A 20614-nucleotide genomic window follows, 5' to 3' on the forward strand; every position below is an offset into this window, starting at 1 on the left:
AGCTCTCCTGGAGCCCCTTCAGGCCCTGCCAGGGGCTCTGAGCTCTCCCTGGAGCCTTCTCCTCTCCAGGTGAACAGCCCCAGCTGTCCCAGGCTGTCCCCAGAGCAGAGGGGCTCCAGCCCTTGGAGCAGCTCTGTGGCCTCCTCTGCACTGGCTCCAGCAGCTCCACGTCCTGCTGATGTTGTTCCCCAGGGCTGGGGCAGCTCTGCAGGTGGGGTCTCACCTGAGTGGGGCAGAGGGGCAGAATCCCCCCTCCCCTGCTGCCCACGCTGGGGGCTCAGCCCAGGGCATGGATGGATTTTGGGATTGGGACCTGTCCAGCAGCACCATCATGCCTGCAGCAGGAGCATCTGTGGGGACAAGGAGAAGGCCAGAGCCAGAGCAGGGTCACCCAGCCTATGGCAGGTGGCAGATGACCCCACTTGTTCCTGCTCCTGCCCCCAAGCTGGCACCTTCCTCCCCGGGCCCAGGGAAATGGGAACAGCTACCAAGAGGCTCCAGGCAGGGAGACACCGTAGCTAGCACAGTAATTCATATATAGTAAAAAGTCTTTATTAAGAAGGCTTTGAAGTCAAAAAATAAAACTCTTGATACAATTTCATAACCGTCAAGTCAGCTCAGCAAATATATAATCAGTACTTTAGCCATGTAAGGTTAAAGGTCCGTTATTTTCTTTTTAAAATAAAATATATTTTAGTTTTTAAAATTTATTCAATAAAGTACATATTTTCCTATAAATTCCCTACATATACATAAAGAGGTAAAAATAAAAAAATAAAACAAAAAGCAAAACCCAAGAAAAAAAACAAAACTAAAAAAAAACCAAAACCCAACCAAAGAACAAAAAACCAAACCAAAACAAAACAAACCCCCCCCCCAAAAAAAACAAACCCCCAAACCAACCCCAAAATAAACTGGAGATAGAAATCTGTCTGCTTTTTGTGACATGGTGTGTTAACTGTACCCCCTCCACTCCACAACCTCCTGACCTCACATCACACATTTTTGGGCAGTTTTCACATTGGCAAAATACAAGATAGACCTGCATTACAAAAAAAAAAAAAACAAAAAAATATATATATATATATATTTGTAGAACCACTGAGAATCACCAAAAAAAAAAAAAAAACCAAAAAAAAACCCAAAACAAACCCTACATACAAAAAGAACCACAAAAATTATTACAATAATAATAGAATGATTTTAAAAAAATAAAAGACAACCCTTGTGTGTCCTAAAATAAAAAGTGCAACCGGACCTTTTCTTTCTGGTTATTTCAGTTTGCAAACGGAATACTGGTATTTGGGAAGGACTGGTGGAGAACAGCCGGGCTCCCTCCCCAGCCCCACAGCCAGGTGAAGAGTTAAAGCTATTCTGTAAACATCGGAGTTTCCTCCTCACGGAATTCACGCCCCTCTTTCCTCATCCTCGTCTTCTTCTTCTTCTTCTTCAGCCCCTTCGCCCCCAACCCTCCCGACCCCCCGGATTCGGCCTCCCCCCGCCCCCGCCGTGCCCTCTGCGCCTCTCCAGCTCCTCGCCGCCGCCTCTCCCCCCTCCCCGCCCCGTGCGCCCATCGGATCTGTTATTAAATAAAAAGCTCGATTTAAACAGTATAAAGTCCTTAAAACGCCGTGGTGTTGGGGTGGAAGGTGGGGGCTGCCGGGCGAGCCCCCCGGGCTAGGAGAAGATGTGGATGGCTTGGGTGGCGGGCACGTGGCACGCGGGGCACTGCGGCTGCGCCCGGCCGCAGATGCGGAGGGCGCACTCCATGCAGAACAGGTTGTGGCCGCAGGGCACGAGCGCGGCCATCACCTCGCTCTCCAGGCACACCATGCACTCCCGGGAGCTCTTGCGGTGCCCGTCCGAGCTGCTGGAGTCGGTGGGCGAGCCCGAGGCGGCCGAGATGCTGCCAGGCAGTGAGGAGGAGGAGGAGTAGCCGGTGCTGTTGGAGAAGGAGGAGAGCGAGCCCTGGGCAGGCAGCCAGGCCAGGGCACCGGTGGGGTCGCTGGGGATGCGCCGCGCCGAGGGGTGCTCCAGCCCCGCCGCCCCGCCCTCGGGCAGGGTGGGCGAGTGGCGCGGCGTGGCCGGGCCGCTGTTGCGTCTCTGCGAGCTGTTGATGGAGGAGCAGCTGCTGAAGGCTTGCAGGGGGTTGCCCGAGCGCTCGAAGGGTGACCAGATGGTGGTGGTGGGCGTGGTGAGGTCGAGGGCCAAGAAGTCGAAGCCGAAGTCGCACTCGTCGGAGCCCAGCGGGGCCGGGGGCTCGCTGAAGGTGCTGTAGGGGCTGGTGGGGCTGGCGGCCGCCACGCGCCCGCTGTAGAAGGACTCGGTGGAGCCGCTGCCCAGGGAGCTGAGGCTGTCGTTGCGCAGCGCGGCCGAGGGGCGCTGGGCAGGGTGCGGGGCCTTGGCCCACGGCGCGGCCGCGGTGCCCTGCAGGTCGAGGCAGACGTCGGTGCCGTTGGAGTGGAAGTCGTTGTCGGCGTTGACGTCGATGAAGGAGCCTGTCCGCATGGTGATGTGCGCCTCGATCTCCTCCCGCGCCCGGTCCACGTTCTCGGGCATGCCCGTCACCTCGAACACGGGCTCCTTGTCCCGGCTGGGCGTCACGATGTAGGTGTGCGTCTGCTGCTGGATGCGCTTGATGGTGGCTCCCTTGGGTCCCACCACCAGCCCCACCACGCGGTAGGGGACCCTCACCTGGATGGTGGTCTGGCCTGGCAGGTTGGGGGGCCCCTGCATGGCCCCCGTCAGCCCGTTGACTTTGTTGCGCGTGGCCCGGATCATGGAGAAGTGCTCGGCGGCTGAGAGGATCTCCCGCTTAGCCATCTCCACGTCCTCCTTCCTGCCAGTGACGATGAACACGGGCTCCTCGCCCCTGACCGGGGTCTTGATGTATGTGTTGGTCTTGGCACGCAGGGCTTTGATTTTGCAGCCTGCAGGGCAAAGAGAAAGGGGAAAAAAGACACATCAACGCTGAGGACTCACGGCGAGCCTCTGCTCACCCAGCATGGGGACACAATGGACCAGCAGGCCCCTTTGGCTCTGCACCTGCAGCATGGATGCCCTTGGGGGAGGGGGTTCCTCCCACCTCTGAGGCAGATGGGGGCTCATGGCTCAGTGCTGGGGGGCTGCTCTGGCTTCTTGCAGCTCCTGGCACCGCTCTGACCCTCAGGGCTTGGGGATCAGCAGGATGCAGCCTGCAGCCCTGCTCCAGAGGGCTGGGACAGCCATGGGCAGAGGTGCCAGGGCAGGCAGCCATGGGGGCACCATCAGGGCCACTGAGCAGGTGAGAAGCTGGATCCACTCCAGAGGTGTTTATGGAGGTACAAGGGAAAAAAAAAAAAGATGCCAAGAGGGAAATGAAGGAGAAGGATGTTTGGATCCTGCAGGTCCACCGACACCTCTGAGCCAACAGCTGAACCTGAGGAGCAGCCCTGGATGCACTCCTGGAGCGACAGGGGAGCCGGACCTCCCCAAGGCAGGGGACACAGCCACACCATCCCCTCTTTGTCCCACAGGAGGGATCCCCAGCACCGGGGCTGGGGCAGGCGTGCTCCCAGGGCTCCTGCTCTCCCTGCTCTGCAAAGTCCTGCTTCCCCTGCAGGAGGAAGATGATTCAGCAGGCAGAGCTGCCCATGGCTGGCTGTGGGACTGCGAGAGGGAGCTGCAGCTCTGCCTTTGCCCCGTGCAGCCCCGGGCACAAGGGGCTGTATGAGGAACCCTGCCCTGGCCCAGCGGGGCTCCAGCTGTGGGTCCTGGCAGCATCGTCCAGCCAAAGGCTCCCGCTCTCCTCCGAGGCTGCAAAAGGCTCCAGCTCTCCTCCAGAGCCACTTTGCTTTGCTCCACTGAGGAGCCAGCCAGCCCAGCCCCACTCTCTGCACCCCCAGCCCTAATTGCATGCACTCTTAATTATGTCCCGAGAACCAGGCACAGTGCAACTGGAGCTGAGCTCACTGGCCACTGGCACACAGCAGTGAGTGACCCCCGTCTGTCCCCTCCCACCCCTGAGCTTTGCAGGGCATCCAGCACAGAGCTGGGAGCCAGCAGGGATGGAGGGTGCTCCACTGCAGCCTTGAGCTTATCCCTGTCCATGGCAAACACCGCTACAGATCCCTGTGGATAAAGAGCTCGACTCCTCCGGGCAGAGCCAGGCAGCTGCAAGTGCCTGGTTGGCTCCTATGAACGGCTCAGGGCACTCCTTCCCCTCCTCCCCTTCCCAGACGCTCCCTGAGGAAGGGCAGGGCTGCTCTTCCAGCTGTGAGGCTGGAGGAGAGGCCTGGAAGGCTGAAGGGCCTCAGCACATGAAAGATGCAGAGCTGCTGGAAAGAGTCCAGAGGAGGCCACAGAGCTGCTCCAAGGGCTGGAGCCCCTCTGCTCTGGGGACAGCCTGGGACAGCTGGGGCTGTTCACCTGGAGAGGAGAAGGCTCCAGGGAGAGCTCAGAGCCCCTGGCAGGGCCTGAAGGGGCTCCAGGAGAGCTGGAGAGGGACTGGGGACAAGGGATGGAGGGACAGGACACAGGGAATGGCTTCCCACTGCCAGAGGGCAGGGCTGGATGGGATATTGGGCAGGAATTGTTGGCTGGAAGGGTGGGGAGTATTGGCTTTCTGTAGGCAGGTTTTGGTAGCAGCGAGGTTAGGTGCCTGTGAGCAGCTGCCAGAAGCTTCCCCTGTCTCCAGTAGAGCCAATTCCAGCTGGCTCCAGGATGGACCTGGCAGTGGCCAAGGCCCAGCCCAGCAGAGACGGTGGGGACACCTCGGGATCACGGATTTAAGAAGGACAAAAGGTCTTGTGCAGCTGTAATTTGGTCTAGAAAAGAGCAGGGTTAGAAGAAGTGAGGAGCAGCTCTGCAGACACTCAGGGCAGGGCAGGAGCTGAGATTCCCCTGTGACCACTGGGGAAAACCAGGTGAAGGCCATGGAAGTCCACGGGGGTGCAGAGATGCACCTGCAGCCCCAGGAGGAGCAGGGCCATACCCAAAGGCTGTGACCCTGTGGGAAGTCGGAGCTGGAGCGGGGTCCTGGCAGGGACCTGCAGACCCATGGAGAGAGGAGGCCGTGCTGGAGCAGGTTTGCTGGAAGCATTTGTGACCCTGAGGGGGACCCAGGCTGGGACAGTGTGTGGAGACCTGTGTCCCGTGGGAGGACCCCACACTGGGGCAGGGGAAGGCCTCCAACTCCCTTCCCTGAGCAGCAGCAGGAAGCATGTGGGATGAACTGACTGTGATCCCCATTCCCATCTCCCTGTGCTGCTGGAGGGCAGGAGGAGAGCCCAGGAAGGAGGGAGAGGTAAGGGGAAGGTATTTTTAACATTTATTTTACTACTCATAGCCCTGCTCTGGTTTTGTTAATGATAAATTCAATTAGTATCCCCAGGCTGAGTCTGTTTTGCCCTTGACAATATTGGCTGAGGGATCTTTCCCTGCCCTTATCTCAAGCCATGAACCCTTTGTTGTATTTTCTCTCTCCTGTCCACTTGTGGAGGGCAGTGATGGAGAAGCTTTGGTGGGTGCCTGGAACCAGCCAGAGTCAACCCACTACAGTGAAACAGGCTGCCCAGAGCAGCTGTGGCTGCTCCTGGATCCCTGGCAGCGTCCAAGGCCAGGCTGGACGGGGCTTGGAGCAGCCTGGGACAGTGGGAGGTGTCCCTGGGCATGGCAGGGGTGGGGCTGGATGAGCTTTACTGTCCCCTCCAACCCGAACCATTCTGGGATTCTATGACTCAGCCAGGGTTGGAATGGCACAAGAAGTTGAGTCAGGTCTGTCCCAACCAGGTAATCAATCCAGGCTCTCCAGCAGCACTCGGAGAGCAGAAGCTGTGCTGTTCCCCCAGGGGTGCCGCAGTGCCCACAGCAATGAGCCTCATGGACGACAAGGAGTAAAAACCTGCCACAGTAAGTGAGCAGCAGGAGCTGCCCTGGGTGCCACAGCCAGGCTATTCAGCACTGCTAACCCCTGGCGAGTGGCTTTATGGCTGGAACACACAGCAAAGCAATGGCCCAGGGACTGGGGCAGGGCAGAACCATCGAAGGTGAGTTCACTGAAGCCATTATCATGTGCCAGCTCCTCCAGGGCTGTCCTTGGACGAGGCGCCTGCAATCCCCACGTCCCCCTCCCAGATTTATCCTGGAACCTGCTGTAAGATCTGCCCCTACTCCACTGCTTGGCAAACCACGACAAGCCTCGGGCAGTGGGAAGAGGCTCTGCTGGTGCCTCCCGTGGGCACCAGCCTCATGCCCAAGGTCCCAAATTCATCCTTTGCAGCATCACAGAATCATGGAATATCCCAACCTGGAAGGGGTCCAACCCCTGTCCCTGCACAGACACCCCAACAATCCCACCCTGGGCATCCCTGAGAGCGTTGTCCAAACGCTCCTGGAGCTCTGGCAGCCTCGGGGCTGGGACCATTCCCTGGGGAGCCTGGGCAACGCCCCAGCAGCCTCGGGGGGAAGAACCTTTCCCTGAGCTCCATCCCAGCCCTCTCCAAGTGGCAGTTTCAGGATGCAAAGCCACTGGCAGCTCCAGGAACTGCACACAGAAGTCACTCAGGAGGCACATCCCATGGGGGACATGGCCCAGTGAGGCTCCTCCTCACTCCACTCCATCACACCAGCAGCTGCAGTGGGACCCAAACGATCCCATGGCAGCACCAGAGAGAGGAAGAGTTTGTCTGGCTGTTCCCGTGAGCTCTTCATAGGGACAAAGCCAGAAACCTTGGATAAAAATCAAAGGGGTGCCTGGCTTGGCCAGTTCCACCCTCCTCAAACCAGCAGCACAGGAAAGATGTCCCCTGCCCGTGGCTGCTGGATCCTGCCAGGGTCATGGATGGCACCAAACACAGCTGGGGTGGGAGCTGGGTTTCCCAGGGGAGGGGTAGAAGAGGAGGACGGCAGATCTTGGAGGATGGGGGTGAGGGGTCACCCCCTGCCTGTCCCAGAACCACACCAGGAAACACTGGGAAGGGAGGGAAGCCAGGGAAGCACTGCCTGAGGCCACGTGCTGGCACCAGCACCAGGAACTGTGCCTGTGAGGAGTCTCCAGCATGGGGACACAGCAGGAACCAACGTGTCCTGCCCTGTCCCCAGGCCCAAACTCCTCTGAGACGCCCCTTGGCCGCGGGGACTCCCAGGCAAAGGTCCCAAAGCCTGGAGCAGGCAGGACGGGCAGGATGAGCAGCCTGCCCAGGCCGGGGTTCAGGGAAGTGTTCAACCCCACAGGCACAGGGAGCGATGGCTCTGGGACACAGGGACCTGACCCAAGCTCCCAGCAGGACGCCCCTGTCCTCCTGCACACCTGCACCCCGGAGGTGGCTGAGCCAGGGCTGCCCTGCTCATGCTCAGGAGGGGGGTGGCACCTTGTGGCTGAGCCCCCCAGAGCCAGACGGACTTGAACTGCAAACGGGGTCTAACCAGCAACTGCAGCTGGGGGAATCATGGAATGGTTTGGGTTGGAAAGGACCTTACAGTTGATCTTGTTCCACCCCCTGCCATGGGCAGGGACACCCCCCACTGTCCCAGGCTGCTCCAAGCCCCATCCAGCCTGGCCTGGGACACTGCCAGGGATCCAGGGACAGACACAGCTGCTCTGGGCACCCTGTGCCAGGGCCTCCCCACCCTCACAGCCAACAATTCCTTCCCAAAATCCCATCCATCTCTGCCCTCTGGCAGTGGGAAGCCATTCCCTGTGTTCTGTCCCTCCATCCTTTGTCCCCAGTCCCTCTCCAGCTCTCCTGGAGCCCCTTCAGGCCCTGCCAGGGGCTCTGAGCTCTCCCTGGAGCCTTCTCCTCTCCAGGTGAACAGCCCCAGCTGTCCCAGGCTGTCCCCAGAGCAGAGGGGCTCCAGCCCTTGGAGCAGCTCGGTGGCCTCCTCTGCACTGGCTCCAGCAGCTCCACATCTTCCTTGTTCTTGGAATGATCCAGACCAGTACGAGACATTTCAGATGAGCCCCTGCAAACCTCCACCCCAGCACACTGTGACACCATCCTGGATGGCCACATCTCTGAAGCTGCTGTAGGATCAGGGTCATGCTGGAGGGGGCTGTGGAAAGGACCTGGAGCTGCCTGGAAGTGCCAGTGAGCTCCCAGCCCAGGCAGTGCCAGACCTCAGCCCAGCAGCAGCAGGTAGCATCCACACGTTCCCCTGGCCAAGGGCTGCTGTGCAGCACCAATGGCAACAGAGCAGAACAAAGTGCCAGACTTCGCTGCAAGTCTCCACTGAAGCAGCCTTAAAGATCCAAATAAAACCAGCCCAAACCCAGAGGCAGTATGGAGGGGGCAGGCCCAGGGATGCTCCAGCCCCAGCAGCCCTTGTGAACACCAGAGCCTGGGTCTGCCCAGAGCCGGAGCGGCTCAGCTGCTGTGTTCCATCTCTTTGGTGGAGCTCTGAGCCCCTGTGGGCACAAACTCATCCTGACGCCCCAGGCCACACTCAGCTGCCGGCAAACCCCGGCATTCAGAGGTCTCACCCTGCCTCCAAGTGACAGCCCCCAGTGCCACCACACCCAGCTCTGCCTGCAGGGACAGCCTCGAGGGGGATGAGCAGGACGCTCTTCCCAAACCATCTGTCTCAACTGCCTGCTCTCCTCTTTCACCCTCTCCCCATCCCACACGGCTCCCATTACACTCCACTCTGCAAAACTGCCCCGGCCGAACCCGTCCCATCTGCCCTTGGGATGGGACATTGGTAATTTCTGACAAGAAACAGAATCCCAGGGAATTCACCCTGGGATAACGTGGTGATGGAGGCAGCACCCCAGGAAAGGCGGCTGCTCTCCCTGGACATCCTCACTTGGCATCACCAAAGACAACCTGGCTCTCTGCTAGAAGCCCCAGACAGATCAGGGCTGAGACCACTGCAAGAGCCCATGAAAACCAGTAACAACACTGGGAGAGAGGGCTAGGAAGAGCCTCTCCATCCTCTGACCAATGACCACACCGGAGGTGATGGATCCCATGCAGCTCATCCATATCCTGATCCCAGCACAGCCCGGGCAGCCTCTGCTCCCACATCAGGTGCCCCCTGAAAACAAGGAGGACAGAGCCAGCTCATCGCCTTCCCCAGAACACATCTCTGCTTGACCAAGGAGGTCTGTGCAGGCAGTGCCCAGCTCTGAGCTGGTAAAACCCAAAAAGAGCCAGCAGAACTCTCCTGGAGGAGCCCCTGGTGTCTGTCACAGGCTCGGGAACCCTCTGGTGCCTCGCCCCTGGAGTGCCCTACCCATGGCTTTTCCTCTTCACCAGCTCTGAAGCATCTCCTGGCCTCTGATGCAGAGTTCTGGAGCTCCTGGTCCCCTCTGTTACCAGGGAATGGCACAGGATGGGCCAGGACTGGGGCCAGGCAGGGAGGAAAACACGCTGCACCTCCATCACAGCTCCTCTCCCCTCACAGAGCGCTCCTTCCCGACTCTGCACACAGGAACAAACTCATCCCTGCAGCCCTGCTGCAGGAGGCGAGCACATCACACCTTGGCTTCTTCTCCAGACACTGGAGGAGCAGGGCAGGGAGGCTGGGCTCTTCTCCCTGGGACACTGCACAGGCAGTGCCAGCTCTCAGATGTACGGGCAGATCCTTCAGCAACCAGATCCATCTGTGTGACCAAGCTCAGGAGTTCCCAGCTCTGCTATGACCCAGCTGGGAGGAGGCAGCCAGGAGGATGTGCCAGGTGCCTCCAAGGACATGGCACCTGGGTGTAGGAGACAACAGAGAGCAGCAACTCAGGGCTCTGAGAGGATTCCTTGCAGCCCTGTGATCCATGGCAAGGTTACAGGTGCCCAGGCTGGCCCAGAGAGGCCCATGGTCACCCTGTGCATCCTCTCAGCACCGGAATGCCAGCAACACTCTGGAAGAGAGGGGAGGTGCCATGTGCCATCCTTCCCTGGATCTACCCTTCGAACATCCCAGCATCTTCTATAAACAGCAACTTCCCTTTTGTGGAGCTGTGACAGTCCCCGAGTGTCACAGATGGGGAGAGGAGCTGCGGCTCCATCCCAAGGGAGGCACCTGGTGTGGGAGGAGAGAGCAGACACTGCTGGCAATGCCCCCCCAAAGCTGGGACGGCAGGAATCCACTCCAGCACAGTGCCCACGCGCCAGAGTCAGGGCAGCTCGAACACCTGCCCCGTGCCCCTGGTGATTCCTGTTATCCCCCGGCTCTCTCTGCTGGGTGGCAAGAGGAGCCCATGCCGCTCCAGTCAGTGCCCACAGCACATTCTGGAGATGGTCCCTCCCAAGGCAGGAGTCATGACCAGGCTTGCAGGCGAAGGCACAGCCAGGGAATCCCGCCCGGCCATGCAGCTGTGTGGGCAGGGGGGAGAGGAGCCACAGATCCCTGCTGCCAGATGCTGCTCTGTGGTGTCACCGATGCCAGTCTGGACACGGGGTCATGACAAACACTCCTCCAGCTCAGGGAAGAAAACACTGATTTGATTTAGAGAACAACGATTTACCTGATGGGCTGCTGCTGCTCCTTTGTGAAATGGTTAAATTAGGATATTTGGAGGAGAGAAACTGAAGAAAAGAAGTAGGAGAAGTTGTGTCCAACTGCCCGTGTCTCATCTCAGCCTGCACAAGACAGGACATCCACGTGTTGGTCCTGGCTGCCAGGACCTCCCTGGTCTCCACTTGTCACTGCAGCCAGGCCTGGGCAAAGCAGGACAGGTCCCAAAGTGCCCCACGGTGTGTGGGGAGGGATCCTGAGCCTTGCCCTGACTCCAGCCCCTTCCAGGGCCCCCGAGATGCACACCTTCATCCCCTCCTATGTTCCAGGCGTGGCGGCACCACAAACTTCTGCTCCCTGGGTCACGACCACGCTGGGCAGCGAGGGAAAGACAAGTGACAGGGACAAGCTGGGTGACCTAACCCAGCCTTGCAGTGTCACCAGCAGGGCATATTTTGTCACCACGATGATGATGGTCCAGCCAAACACCCCAAGGCTCAGCCCTACAGCCAGACCCCGCTGCCACGGGGCTGCCAAAACTGAGGGAGACTCACAGGGGGGACCTGGGAACCAGAAGGACCTGGGAGGCAGCACAGGGTGAGTGAGAAGGGCTCTGCTCAGTGTGAACCCTGAAGAATAAGCTCAGCATTGCTCAGGCTACACCTGAGCTTCCTTGCTGTAATCCAGCCGCCAGTGGCACGGAGAGTAGCTGGAGCACAAAGACACTGCTGCCAGCCCCGTGCTGCCCAAACCGCCCCATCGAACGATGTGATTGAGGGTGCCGTGCACAAATCCAGTGCAAGGCCACCACACAGCATCCCAGCAGGCCAAGACCAGGAGAGGGGCAGGAAACACAAGGGGGAAACCCCTGAAGAAGGCTGTTCCTGCCCACGGGCTGGGGCTGCAGCAGGGAGCTTCAGCTCACAACCGGCCCCAGGTCACCCCCAAGCCCACACGGCGCCCCTCAAGCACCCCTCCTCAAGCCAATATAATAATAATAATTTCCTGGGCGGTATTTTTTTTCAAAAGTTTCACGAGCCCGCGAAGCTTAGCGAGCACCCAAACTCCGCCAAGGTGTTTGGGCAGGTACCTGGCTGTGCACCAAACTCCTCGGGGTGCCGGAGGGGCAGCGCCAGGGTCTCACCACACCGAAACACCAAGGAAAGGAAGGCACCGACTGGCAGCTCCCGGGCCAAACGCAGCCATTCCCCCGGCCTGCTCCGCCGGCAGAACCAGCGGGCTCCCCGCAGAGCCCAGCTCCCGGCACAGCTTCGCTTTCGGACCCCGCGGCTCCGCGGAGCCCGGCGGCCAGGCCGCCAAACCCAGGCGTCCATCCAGGCGGGGAGAAGGAGGAGACTGCTCGGGAGCGGGGCGCGGTGCCACGCTCCGCTGCCCCGGCCCGGCGGGGCCCGGCAGCCCGGGGGGACCCCCGGCCGGGGCGGTGGGACCGCAGAGGGGTGCACGGAAAGTTGGGAGGCCGGGAAGCGGGGCCGGCTGGGAGGCAGCGCAGGCCAATGGGAAGCGCAGAGCATGATGTCACCGCGCTCATCACAGCATGGCTCTGGCTAACAAAGAGAACAATGAGCCTGCCCAGTTCCCCGCTTCCCCCCTGGAAAAAAAGCCCCCCGACCCCCGGCCCGCAGCCCCCCGGGCAGGGAGGGGTGGGAGCCGCCGGGCGAGGGCAGGGCTGCGGTGCCAGACCCCACAAGGGCAAAACACCCGGGAGGTCACGCTCCCTGCCAGGGGATTCCTGCCGGGATCCCTGCGGGCAGCAGCTCCCTTCCTTTTCCTTTTTCCCCTTAAATCCTCCGCCCTGGGTCTTTCCTTTTTGATTTTTCAAGGTGAAAGTTTGGTTTATTTGGTACGTCCTGGAGACAAAGCCGACTCCAGGCACACCCACCCGGCGGGGGTTGGGGCGTCCCTTTGTGACAGCTGGGTGCGAGGGGCTCCTCGGCCACCTACAAACCAGCGGGTTAACGACCATTTATATGGGATTTATCAGTAAGATTTGTAAACGAAGTCCGAGATAAAGGGGCACCGTGTACACGCCGAGTCTGAGACACCGAGCTGGAGGGGAGGGGGCAGAGGCACAACTACAATGAAACCAAAGCTCTCGCCTCGCTCCGTGTCCTGGCAGCTCCCATGGACTCGCGTGGGTCCCGGGAACTTTCCGTGGGCACCCGGCGTTATCCCACCCGGGCCGATGGAGTTTAATTGCAATTTCCAGGCAGTTCGGTGGGACCGGCACGGAGCGCAGCTCCCGGGACCCGCGGCCGACTTTGGGGGCCGCGGGATCCGTCGCCGTTAAGTTTCCACCTCCGCACGGAGACAAAGCCCCGAAACTGCCCCAGATCGCGGCGGGCCGGCGCCAGGGAAGGGGGTCCCCGCGTCCCGCCGTGTCCCCGCACCGCGTTACCTTGCCGGCCCACGATCTCGGCGACATGCTCGGAGCTGGGCACGGGCACGCACTCGGTCATGTTCACGCTCTTCTTCCTGCTCGCCGGCGGCTCGGGCAGCAGCGCGGGCGGCCCCAGCGGCGGGGCCAGGCTGCCGAAGGCGCCCGCGGCCGGGGCGGGGGCCGGCACCGGGGAGCCGCCGCCGCGCTCCCGCTCCCTTAGGCCGCCCGGCCCCGCGCCCCCCGCCGGCTCCTCCGCGCCCTCCAGCCCCAGCAGCGAGAGCTGGTCCAGGGCGAACCTCAGCGCGGCGGCTTCGCCCTGCGCCGGCGGCCCCGGCGGCCCCTCCCGCTCCCGGCCGGGCTCCGGCTCCGGCGGCGGGTCCTGCCCGGCTGGCGGCGGCGGGCTGAGCAGGGTGAGGCAGCGCGGCGGGCCGCGGGCCGGCTGCCCGGGCTCGGGCTGGTACATGGAGCCGGGCATGGCGCGGAGCGGGCGCGGAGCGCAGCGGGCCGGGGCCGGGGCGGTGCCGCTGCCCGGGGCCGCCGCCGCCGCCTCCCTGCGCCCCCCGCCCCGCCCGGCGATGGGCCGGGCCCCGCCCGCCGCGCGCATGCGCGCCACGGCCCCGCCCACCGACCAGGGGACCTCCCCCGTCGAAGCTCCGCCCACCCGACCACGCCCTTCTGAGCCCCGCCCTTCCCGCGGAGCCGCGACCCTGACCCGGCCCGGCTCGGCTCGGCCCGGCCCGGCCCGGCGGCTCCGTGCTTTGGGGGGGGGGGTCTGAGCATCCCGGGGGGGCGGAGCGTGGGGGGAAGGGGGCCCTGAGCATCGCAGGGGGGTGGGAGGAGTTTGAGCATCGTTGGGGCTCCAAGCAGCGCTGGGGCGTTCTGAGCATCCCAGGGGAGCTCCGAACATCCCGGGAAGGATCCGAGCATGGCCGGAGGGGTCTCTTAAAGTTGCAGGGGGTACTGAGCATCCCAGAGGCGCTCCAGCATCGCAGATGGTTCTGAGCATCCCGAGAGGTTCCGGGCATCCGAAGGGGACCCCGGCCATCGCGGGGGGGGGGCGGGTATCGAACATCCCGAGGGGTTCGAGCATCCCCGGGGGCCACGAGCATCCCCGGCGCACGGCACCGCCGCCCTGCCCGCATCCGAAGCTCAGACACGGCTGTTCCCATCGCGGAGCCGGGGCTGAGCTGCCTGAAAAACGCCGCCGAAACCGAGGGAGGCGGGAGGCAATCGGCGCGGAGGGGACAGCCCTGCAGTACCACCGCTGCCACCGCTCCTGAGCAGAGAGGAGCGAGCAGGTCAGTGGGTACGGCCCGGTAGCGCAGGGATGGGAGCCGCGCGGCGCCGGAGCGGCGGCAGCGCCTCCCGGAACCGGACAGCCGCTTCCCCCGCCCCTTCCAGGCACTCGGGGACAGAGCTATGGCACAGCCCCGCAGCGGGACCGCTGGATTCCTCCTTCTCGCCGAATTACTAAACTTAAGAAAACATACAATCAGTCTTTCCCTCCATCATTTTCCCTTGGATCTTCAGCTTCTATTTCTCAGGGTTATTCCACAAGGGTCCCAGAGCACTTTGGGGTGGAAAGGACCATCCCGTTCCAACCTCCAGTTTTGCGGCTCACGCTCAGCAGCAGCGTCAGCTGGTTCTGCCTGGCAGAGACACAAACACCTCAGCAGCCTGGATACCCCGAGCCCAGGGATCCCAAATCACCTTCCCCACACTCACTGTCACCACAGCCATGGATGTCCCCCCCATGGCTCCCTGCCAAGCAGCTGCCTCCAAACCCATTGTCCCAGCTGGGCCAGTGCTTTACAAGGCCCTTCCACAGACAGTTCTTTAGAAAACCTTCCCTGGCCGTGCTGACCCAGCACACTTCTTCCCTGGAAAAAACATAGACCAATTCCCAACTCACTCCAGACCCCACATGCCCAGACATTCCCATTCCACAGCTCGTCTAATTTTCTCCAGTTACACATAATTGTCTTTCCCAATCACTGTCTTTGGGATTAATTCAACCGTTTGGTTTGGGATTGTTTTTAATTGCAAAAACCATCAGTGTCTGGGCTAGAAACCCCCCCTTCAATCCACCCACTCTGTTCCCATTTCAGATCCCAGGAAACATTAACTCCTGCTTCTCCATGGCCCCAAAACAAGCCACATGGGCTGGCCCTGTGCTTCCAAGCTGGTGACTCTTCTATGGACAGAGACTTTCGCATTCTGATACTTTGAAAAGGACACCTGAAACTTCTATGGGATCTTCCCAGCAAGGGAACAGCCACCAGGAGCTGTCTCCTTAATTCTTTTCCCTCCTCTCACCTGACAACTAAACTCATTGTCTTCCAGATGCTAAAAAGTTTAATGAAAACAGTTAACTAGCTGCTTCTCCTGCTTTGTCTCTTCATCCTCTCCTCCTGCTTTCTCTCCAGAGGACTCAGCTGTGAACTCCCACCTCCCCTCTCCTTCCGTCTGGATATTGCAGAGAAAGCTGGAGCAACTTCTGTTTTCCCCCACAAACAGCAAAATTTCATGGAGAAGTGTCCATATCCATTCCTATTCCTGTGCTCACAGAGATGCAACAGCATCAGCACTGCTCTGAGAATTCTCCCACTCCAGACCTGCCTTCTCCATGGCACGAGCTGTTCAGAGAGCTGGCAGGCTCCGGGATAATGGCATGGAATCCTTGAATGTCCCAGCTTGGAATGGACCCACAGGGATCCCTGCCCCTGCACAGACACCGCAACAATCCCACCCTGAGCATCCCTGAGAGCGTTGTCCAAACGCTCCTGGAGCTCTGGCAGCCTCGGGGCTGGGACCATTCCCTGGGGAGCCTGGGCAGTGCCCCAGCAGCCTCGGGGGGAAGAACCTTTCCCTGAGCTCCATCCCAACCCTTGACACAGCTCCAAGCCATTTTTGGCATGACAGTTTGCACCTATTGAGGAGAGAAGCTTCTCCTCCAGGGACAGACACTGAGCGTGAGACATCTCCCCCTTCACCACTTGCCAAAATATTTAACATACTAAGTTGAAACAACTAAAAACAGTGGGGTTTCCATAATTTGAGACTGAAGGGCACAACCCCTCCTGTCTAAGCTCCTTTTGTTCCCAGATAATGGAGGAAACTCAGGCACGACCAACACTGGCTCTGTTAACTCCACTAGGCAATCTTGAACAACCCAAGTGGACGGCACAGGTACCTGGATGGCTCCTCAGGGATGTCCTTGCTGCAGTTCCAACACCAAATACAATCCTGGCCACCACATCACCAGCTCTGAAGCCACTGACAAGTCCTGTATGTGGGCTTTCAAAGCCCCCTCAGGAACTGCACTCCCAACACTGCCATTTTTGTCTCTCTGCTCTCTCATTCCTTTTGGGAAATTTCTACGTCAAGTCCAACAACACCCAGGGAAACTGCCAGTTGTTATTTTAAGCACTTTGGCAAACCTGGTTTGTAGATATTGTGCCTCTGATCTGTTCCATTTTCAGCAGAACTAGCTCACACTTTCTTCAGTCTTAATTCCACACATGACACCAAGTGGCCTTTGGGGGTTTTTTAACCTGAGCAATTAGCAGTTCTTAAAGAGACTTGTGTCTCCCATTAACAGGAAATGAGTCTACAAACCAGGGAAGTTGTTCAGCACAACTCTATTTCTTTACCAAAACATGACCATGCAGAAGAACCAACTTCACTAAACAAAAGACGAGCACTTGCTTGCTGCTTCCAAGCCCATCTGTCCAGGTACTTACTTCCCCATTTCCTAGGAGAAGTCATTCCCAAACGTTTTTACCGCCTGTAACCATTTGGTGTCTGACCATTAAAGCTATGGCTGCCCCATCCCTGCAGCGTCCAAGGCCAGGCTGGACAGCGGTTGGAGCAATATGGGATAGTGGAAGGTTGGTCTACCCCATCACAGGGGTAGAACTGGATGGGCTATGAGGCCCTTCCCAACCCAAACCACTCTGGGATTCTGTAATCTGCAGAATAAAGATGTCCCCAAAAAGACCAATAGAATCTCATGTACAGACAGGGAATTCCAGAACACTGGACTAAAGCACACCAGATGTCACAGCCCATTAAGGTGTTTCCTATACGGAGAAAAAGCAACAGAAGTTCAGCAGAGCATCAATGCCACCACAGCTCCCAACTCCCTCAGGAACAACTCTGCAGCTGCTGCTTATTCCAGGTCAAGTGTGCAATGGCAGAAGTGAAAATATCCAAGCTGGAATATTTATTCTGCAATAGAGACCATCCTTTGTAGATCCACCCCTAAAGATGGGATTAGATAACGCAGAAAGGGGAATCCTCCTGTTCCCCCACCAAAAAAACCCCACATTTCTCATAGAATCATCCCAAACTGATTTGGGTTGGATGGGATGCTACAGATCATCCAGTTCCATCTCCTGCCATGGGCAGGGACGCCTTCCACTAGCCCAGGCTGCTCCAAGACCCCTCCAGCCTGGCCTGGGACACTGCCAGGGATCCAGGGACAGCCACAGCTGCTCTGGGCACCCTGTGCCAGGGCCTCCCCACCCTCATAGACAACAATTCCTTCCAATCTCCCATCCATCCCTGCCCTCTGGCAGTGGGAAGCCATTCCCCGTGTCCTGTCCCTCCATCCCTTGTCCCCAGTCCCTCTCCAGCTCTCCTGGAGCCCCTTCAGGCCCTGCCAGGGGCTCTGAGCTCTCCCTGGAGCCTTCTCCTCTCCAGGTGAACAGCCCCAGCTGTCCCAGGCTGTCCCCAGAGCAGAGGGGCTCCAGCCCTTGGAGCAGCTCTGTGGCCTCCTCTGCACTGGCTCCAGCAGCTCCACGTCCTGCTGATGTTGTTCCCCAGGGCTGGGGCAGCTCTGCAGGTGGGGTCTCACCTGAGTGGGGCAGAGGGGCAGAATCCCCCCTCCCCTGCTGCCCACGCTGGGGGCTCAGCCCAGCACAGGGGGGTTCTGGGGTCAGTGCCCATGGCCGGGGCAGGCTGAGCCTCTCACCCACCAGCACCCCCAAGTCCTTCTCCCCAGGGCTGCTTTCTGTATTTTACCATTTGTCTAAATCACAGCACATTAGCCAAAATCTATAACATGGGATCCAAAATTTGGAAGAAATAATACTTTTAAAGAACAATGATAGCTGCTCTTCTCCTCTTTAGGAGGTCAGTCTCTACTTTCTGCAGCTCTCTAAGCACATGCAAATACCATGCAGAAAGCACAGGCTTGGAGCACAGCATAGAAGAGGTGCTGCAGCTCCGAGCAAAATCACAAAAAAGCCCTTACTCTGTGTGGGAAGGCTTAAGGGAATATTTCAGCACATCAGGAGCTGAATCACTGCATGTGGGTGGAGCCAGACAGATTGACAAGATCTGGAACCTGAAAGATGACCTCAGCCTGAGATCAATCATCCCACAAAGTCGCTGACTGAGGGAACAGCATATGGGGACAGCTCAAGGTGATGAGGCTCAATGTCACCGTGGTGTGCCACAACTGCAGTAGAGGCACGAGCTACAGCTGAGGTCACCTGAGGCCTGGCCCACTGTGATCCCTCATGCCACCAGGCCAAGCAGCCTTTTCTCTGTTTCTCCTGGCATCCCCATCATGGCACCTTCAGAGACTCCCTCCCTACAGCAGGACATGAAAGAGGCGCCTTGGGGAAGCCATTAGCAAAGGGCTCTTTTTCATGCATTAGATGAATGAAGAATTGAGCTGTCAGATAATGACTTTGGAGTTGTGGAGAAAGCCAACTTGATGGAAAGCGAAGAATTAATTGCAGATCAGACAAAACCATGAAAAATTAAAAGGTGGAACACAATGCTTTCAGGTTTCACAACCCTTCAGATCACTAAACCCCACAAAATGTGCCCAGTAGGCTAATCCAGGACATGGAAGTGGACTCATCTTGCAAACAAAAACATATTAGGAACTTTTTAGGGTTCAACTTTTTCCAAAAGCTCAAGCTTGCGGGTCCGTACCCCAGCTGGAGCACCATGTCCAGCTCTGGGCCAGAATCAGGGAGGACGTGGAGCTGCTGGAGCCAGTGCAGAGGAGGCCACAGAGCTGCTCCAAGGGCTGGAGCCCCTCTGCTCTGGGGACAGCCTGGGACAGCTGGGGCTGTTCACCTGGAGAGGAGAAGGCTCCAGGGAGAGCTCAGAGCCCCTGGCAGGGCCTGAAGGGGCTCCAGGAGAGCTGGAGAGGGACTGGGGACAAGGGATGGAGGGACAGGACACAGGGAATGGCTTCCCACTGCCAGAGGACAGGGCTGGATGGGAGATTGGGCAGGAATTGTTGGCTGTGAGGGTGGGGAGGCCCTGGCACAGGGTGCCCAGAGCAGCTGTGGCTGCCCCTGGATCCCTGGCAGTGTCCCAGGCCAGGCTGGAGGGGTCTTGGAGCAGCCTGGGATAGTGTAAGGAGTCCCTGCCCATGGCAGGGGGTGGAACTGGAAGGGTTTTAAGGTCTCTCCCAACCCAAACCTTTCTGGGATTCTATGTATCAGAAAACTTGTCATTTGTAAATGCAAATGAAACCAGATTTCATTAGCAAAGCACTTCTGAATTTTGCCACTGAAGAAAAACCAGTTCAGGTGACTTATTGTCCAGTTCTGTGCAGTCTCCAACTACTGCTGTTCGTGACTCTGCAAGGTAAGAAAAATCCACTCCAAGAGTAATTTAATGAATTGACTAAAAGCTTTCCCATTGGAGGCCAATGCTATTTCTTACTAGTAGACAGTGTTATTAGCTAGTCAGCAGTAGTTATGGATATTGGTAAGAAATTAGCAATACTAAATGAGATTGCTAAGCAATGCCCTGACAATTCCAAGTGCATTTGGTGGGTCATTCTGGAGTCCAAAATGTTTTCCTCTCCCCACCCTCCCAAATGTTCTGTCACTGTAAATACCATTTAGCACACACTGTTCTGTGCTGTTCTCTCCTACACTCCAGCTACTCACGGGATCAGCCTGGGGAGGAGGGGGAGAAAGGTTTTCCCTCATTAATTCAAGTTGATCCCTGCTAATCTGAGAACAAATCCAAATTTTTAGCTCACTACAGCCCATAGAGGACATTATTTTCTGTGCTGCAGAATTAGGACACCACCTTCCCATGGCTGTATTTCATTAAAGCAGGAAGGTAAAATAGGCAACACCAGGATCCTCAACCGACCCCAAAGTTTGGAGCAATTCCAGCGGATGCAGAAGTTCCTGTTCAGAGTGACAACAGCGAGGAATATGCATTATTTGTGATAGGGAAGAAGAGGTATTATCCAAGTATTTGCATGGGCATCTGGACTCGTGGAGGTTGTTCTTATGCACATAATCCCAAATAACTAGGATTTCCTGATTGGAGAGGTTATTACCAAAAATTTACTTTTTCTCCATTAAGCATTCCTCTGCCTCCTCCCCCCTTAAACACATTATCCCACACTCTTTCCAAGGACCAGGATGATCAGTCCAGACAGAATGGTCTCTCCTTAAAGCAAGACAAAAGCATATGACTCAGGAGTCCTTCCAGGTGTCCTGCTTCATTCATATCCCACAGAGCAGAGACGAGTATTTAGATGGGATATTGGGTTGGAATTGTTGGCTGTGAGGGTGGGCAGGCCCTGGGACAGGGTGCCCAGAGAGCTGTGGCTGCCCCTGGATCCCTGGAAGTGTTCAAGGCCAGGCTGGACAGGGCTTGGAGCAGCCTGGGACAGTGGAAGGTGTCCCTGCCACGGCAGGGGGTGGCACTGGATGAACTTTAAGGTCCTTTCCAACCCAAACTCCTAGCCGTGACATCAGAGCCTCCCCAGGCAGGGTTTAACATGCCTGCATTCCC

General features: G+C 58.3%; 1 protein-coding gene across 1 annotated transcript; it reads right to left on the minus strand.

Annotated features, from left to right (window-relative positions):
- Positions 1 to 1561: 1561 nt before the first annotated feature.
- On the minus strand, positions 1562 to 13328 carry MEX3D (mex-3 RNA binding family member D). Its single transcript, XM_066205522.1, has 2 exons — positions 12845 to 13328; positions 1562 to 2930 (listed from the first exon to the last, which is right to left on the minus strand). The coding sequence occupies exons 1-2, from the start codon at positions 13299 to 13301 to the stop codon at positions 1678 to 1680; spliced, it is 1710 nt and encodes a 569-aa protein (XP_066061619.1). The 5' UTR covers positions 13302 to 13328; the 3' UTR covers positions 1562 to 1677.
- Between the last annotated feature and the right edge of the window lie 7286 nt (positions 13329 to 20614).

The sequence above is a fragment of the Chamaea fasciata genome, unplaced genomic scaffold (genome assembly GCF_029207755.1).
Source record: "Chamaea fasciata isolate MVZ Bird 193981 ecotype frontalis unplaced genomic scaffold, bChaFas1.0.hap1 SCAF_28, whole genome shotgun sequence".
NCBI lineage: Eukaryota > Metazoa > Chordata > Aves > Passeriformes > Sylviidae > Chamaea > Chamaea fasciata.

Excerpts from the sequence above, each read along its gene's own strand:
- MEX3D (XM_066205522.1), bottom strand. The coding sequence starts at position 13,301 with ATGCCCGGCTCCATGTACCAGCCCGAGCCCGGGCAGCCGGCCCGCGGC. Across the intron at positions 2,931-12,844 it reads CGAGATCGTGGGCCGGCAAG|GCTGCAAAATCAAAGCCCTG; the intron begins GTAACGCGGTGC and ends TTTGCCCTGCAG.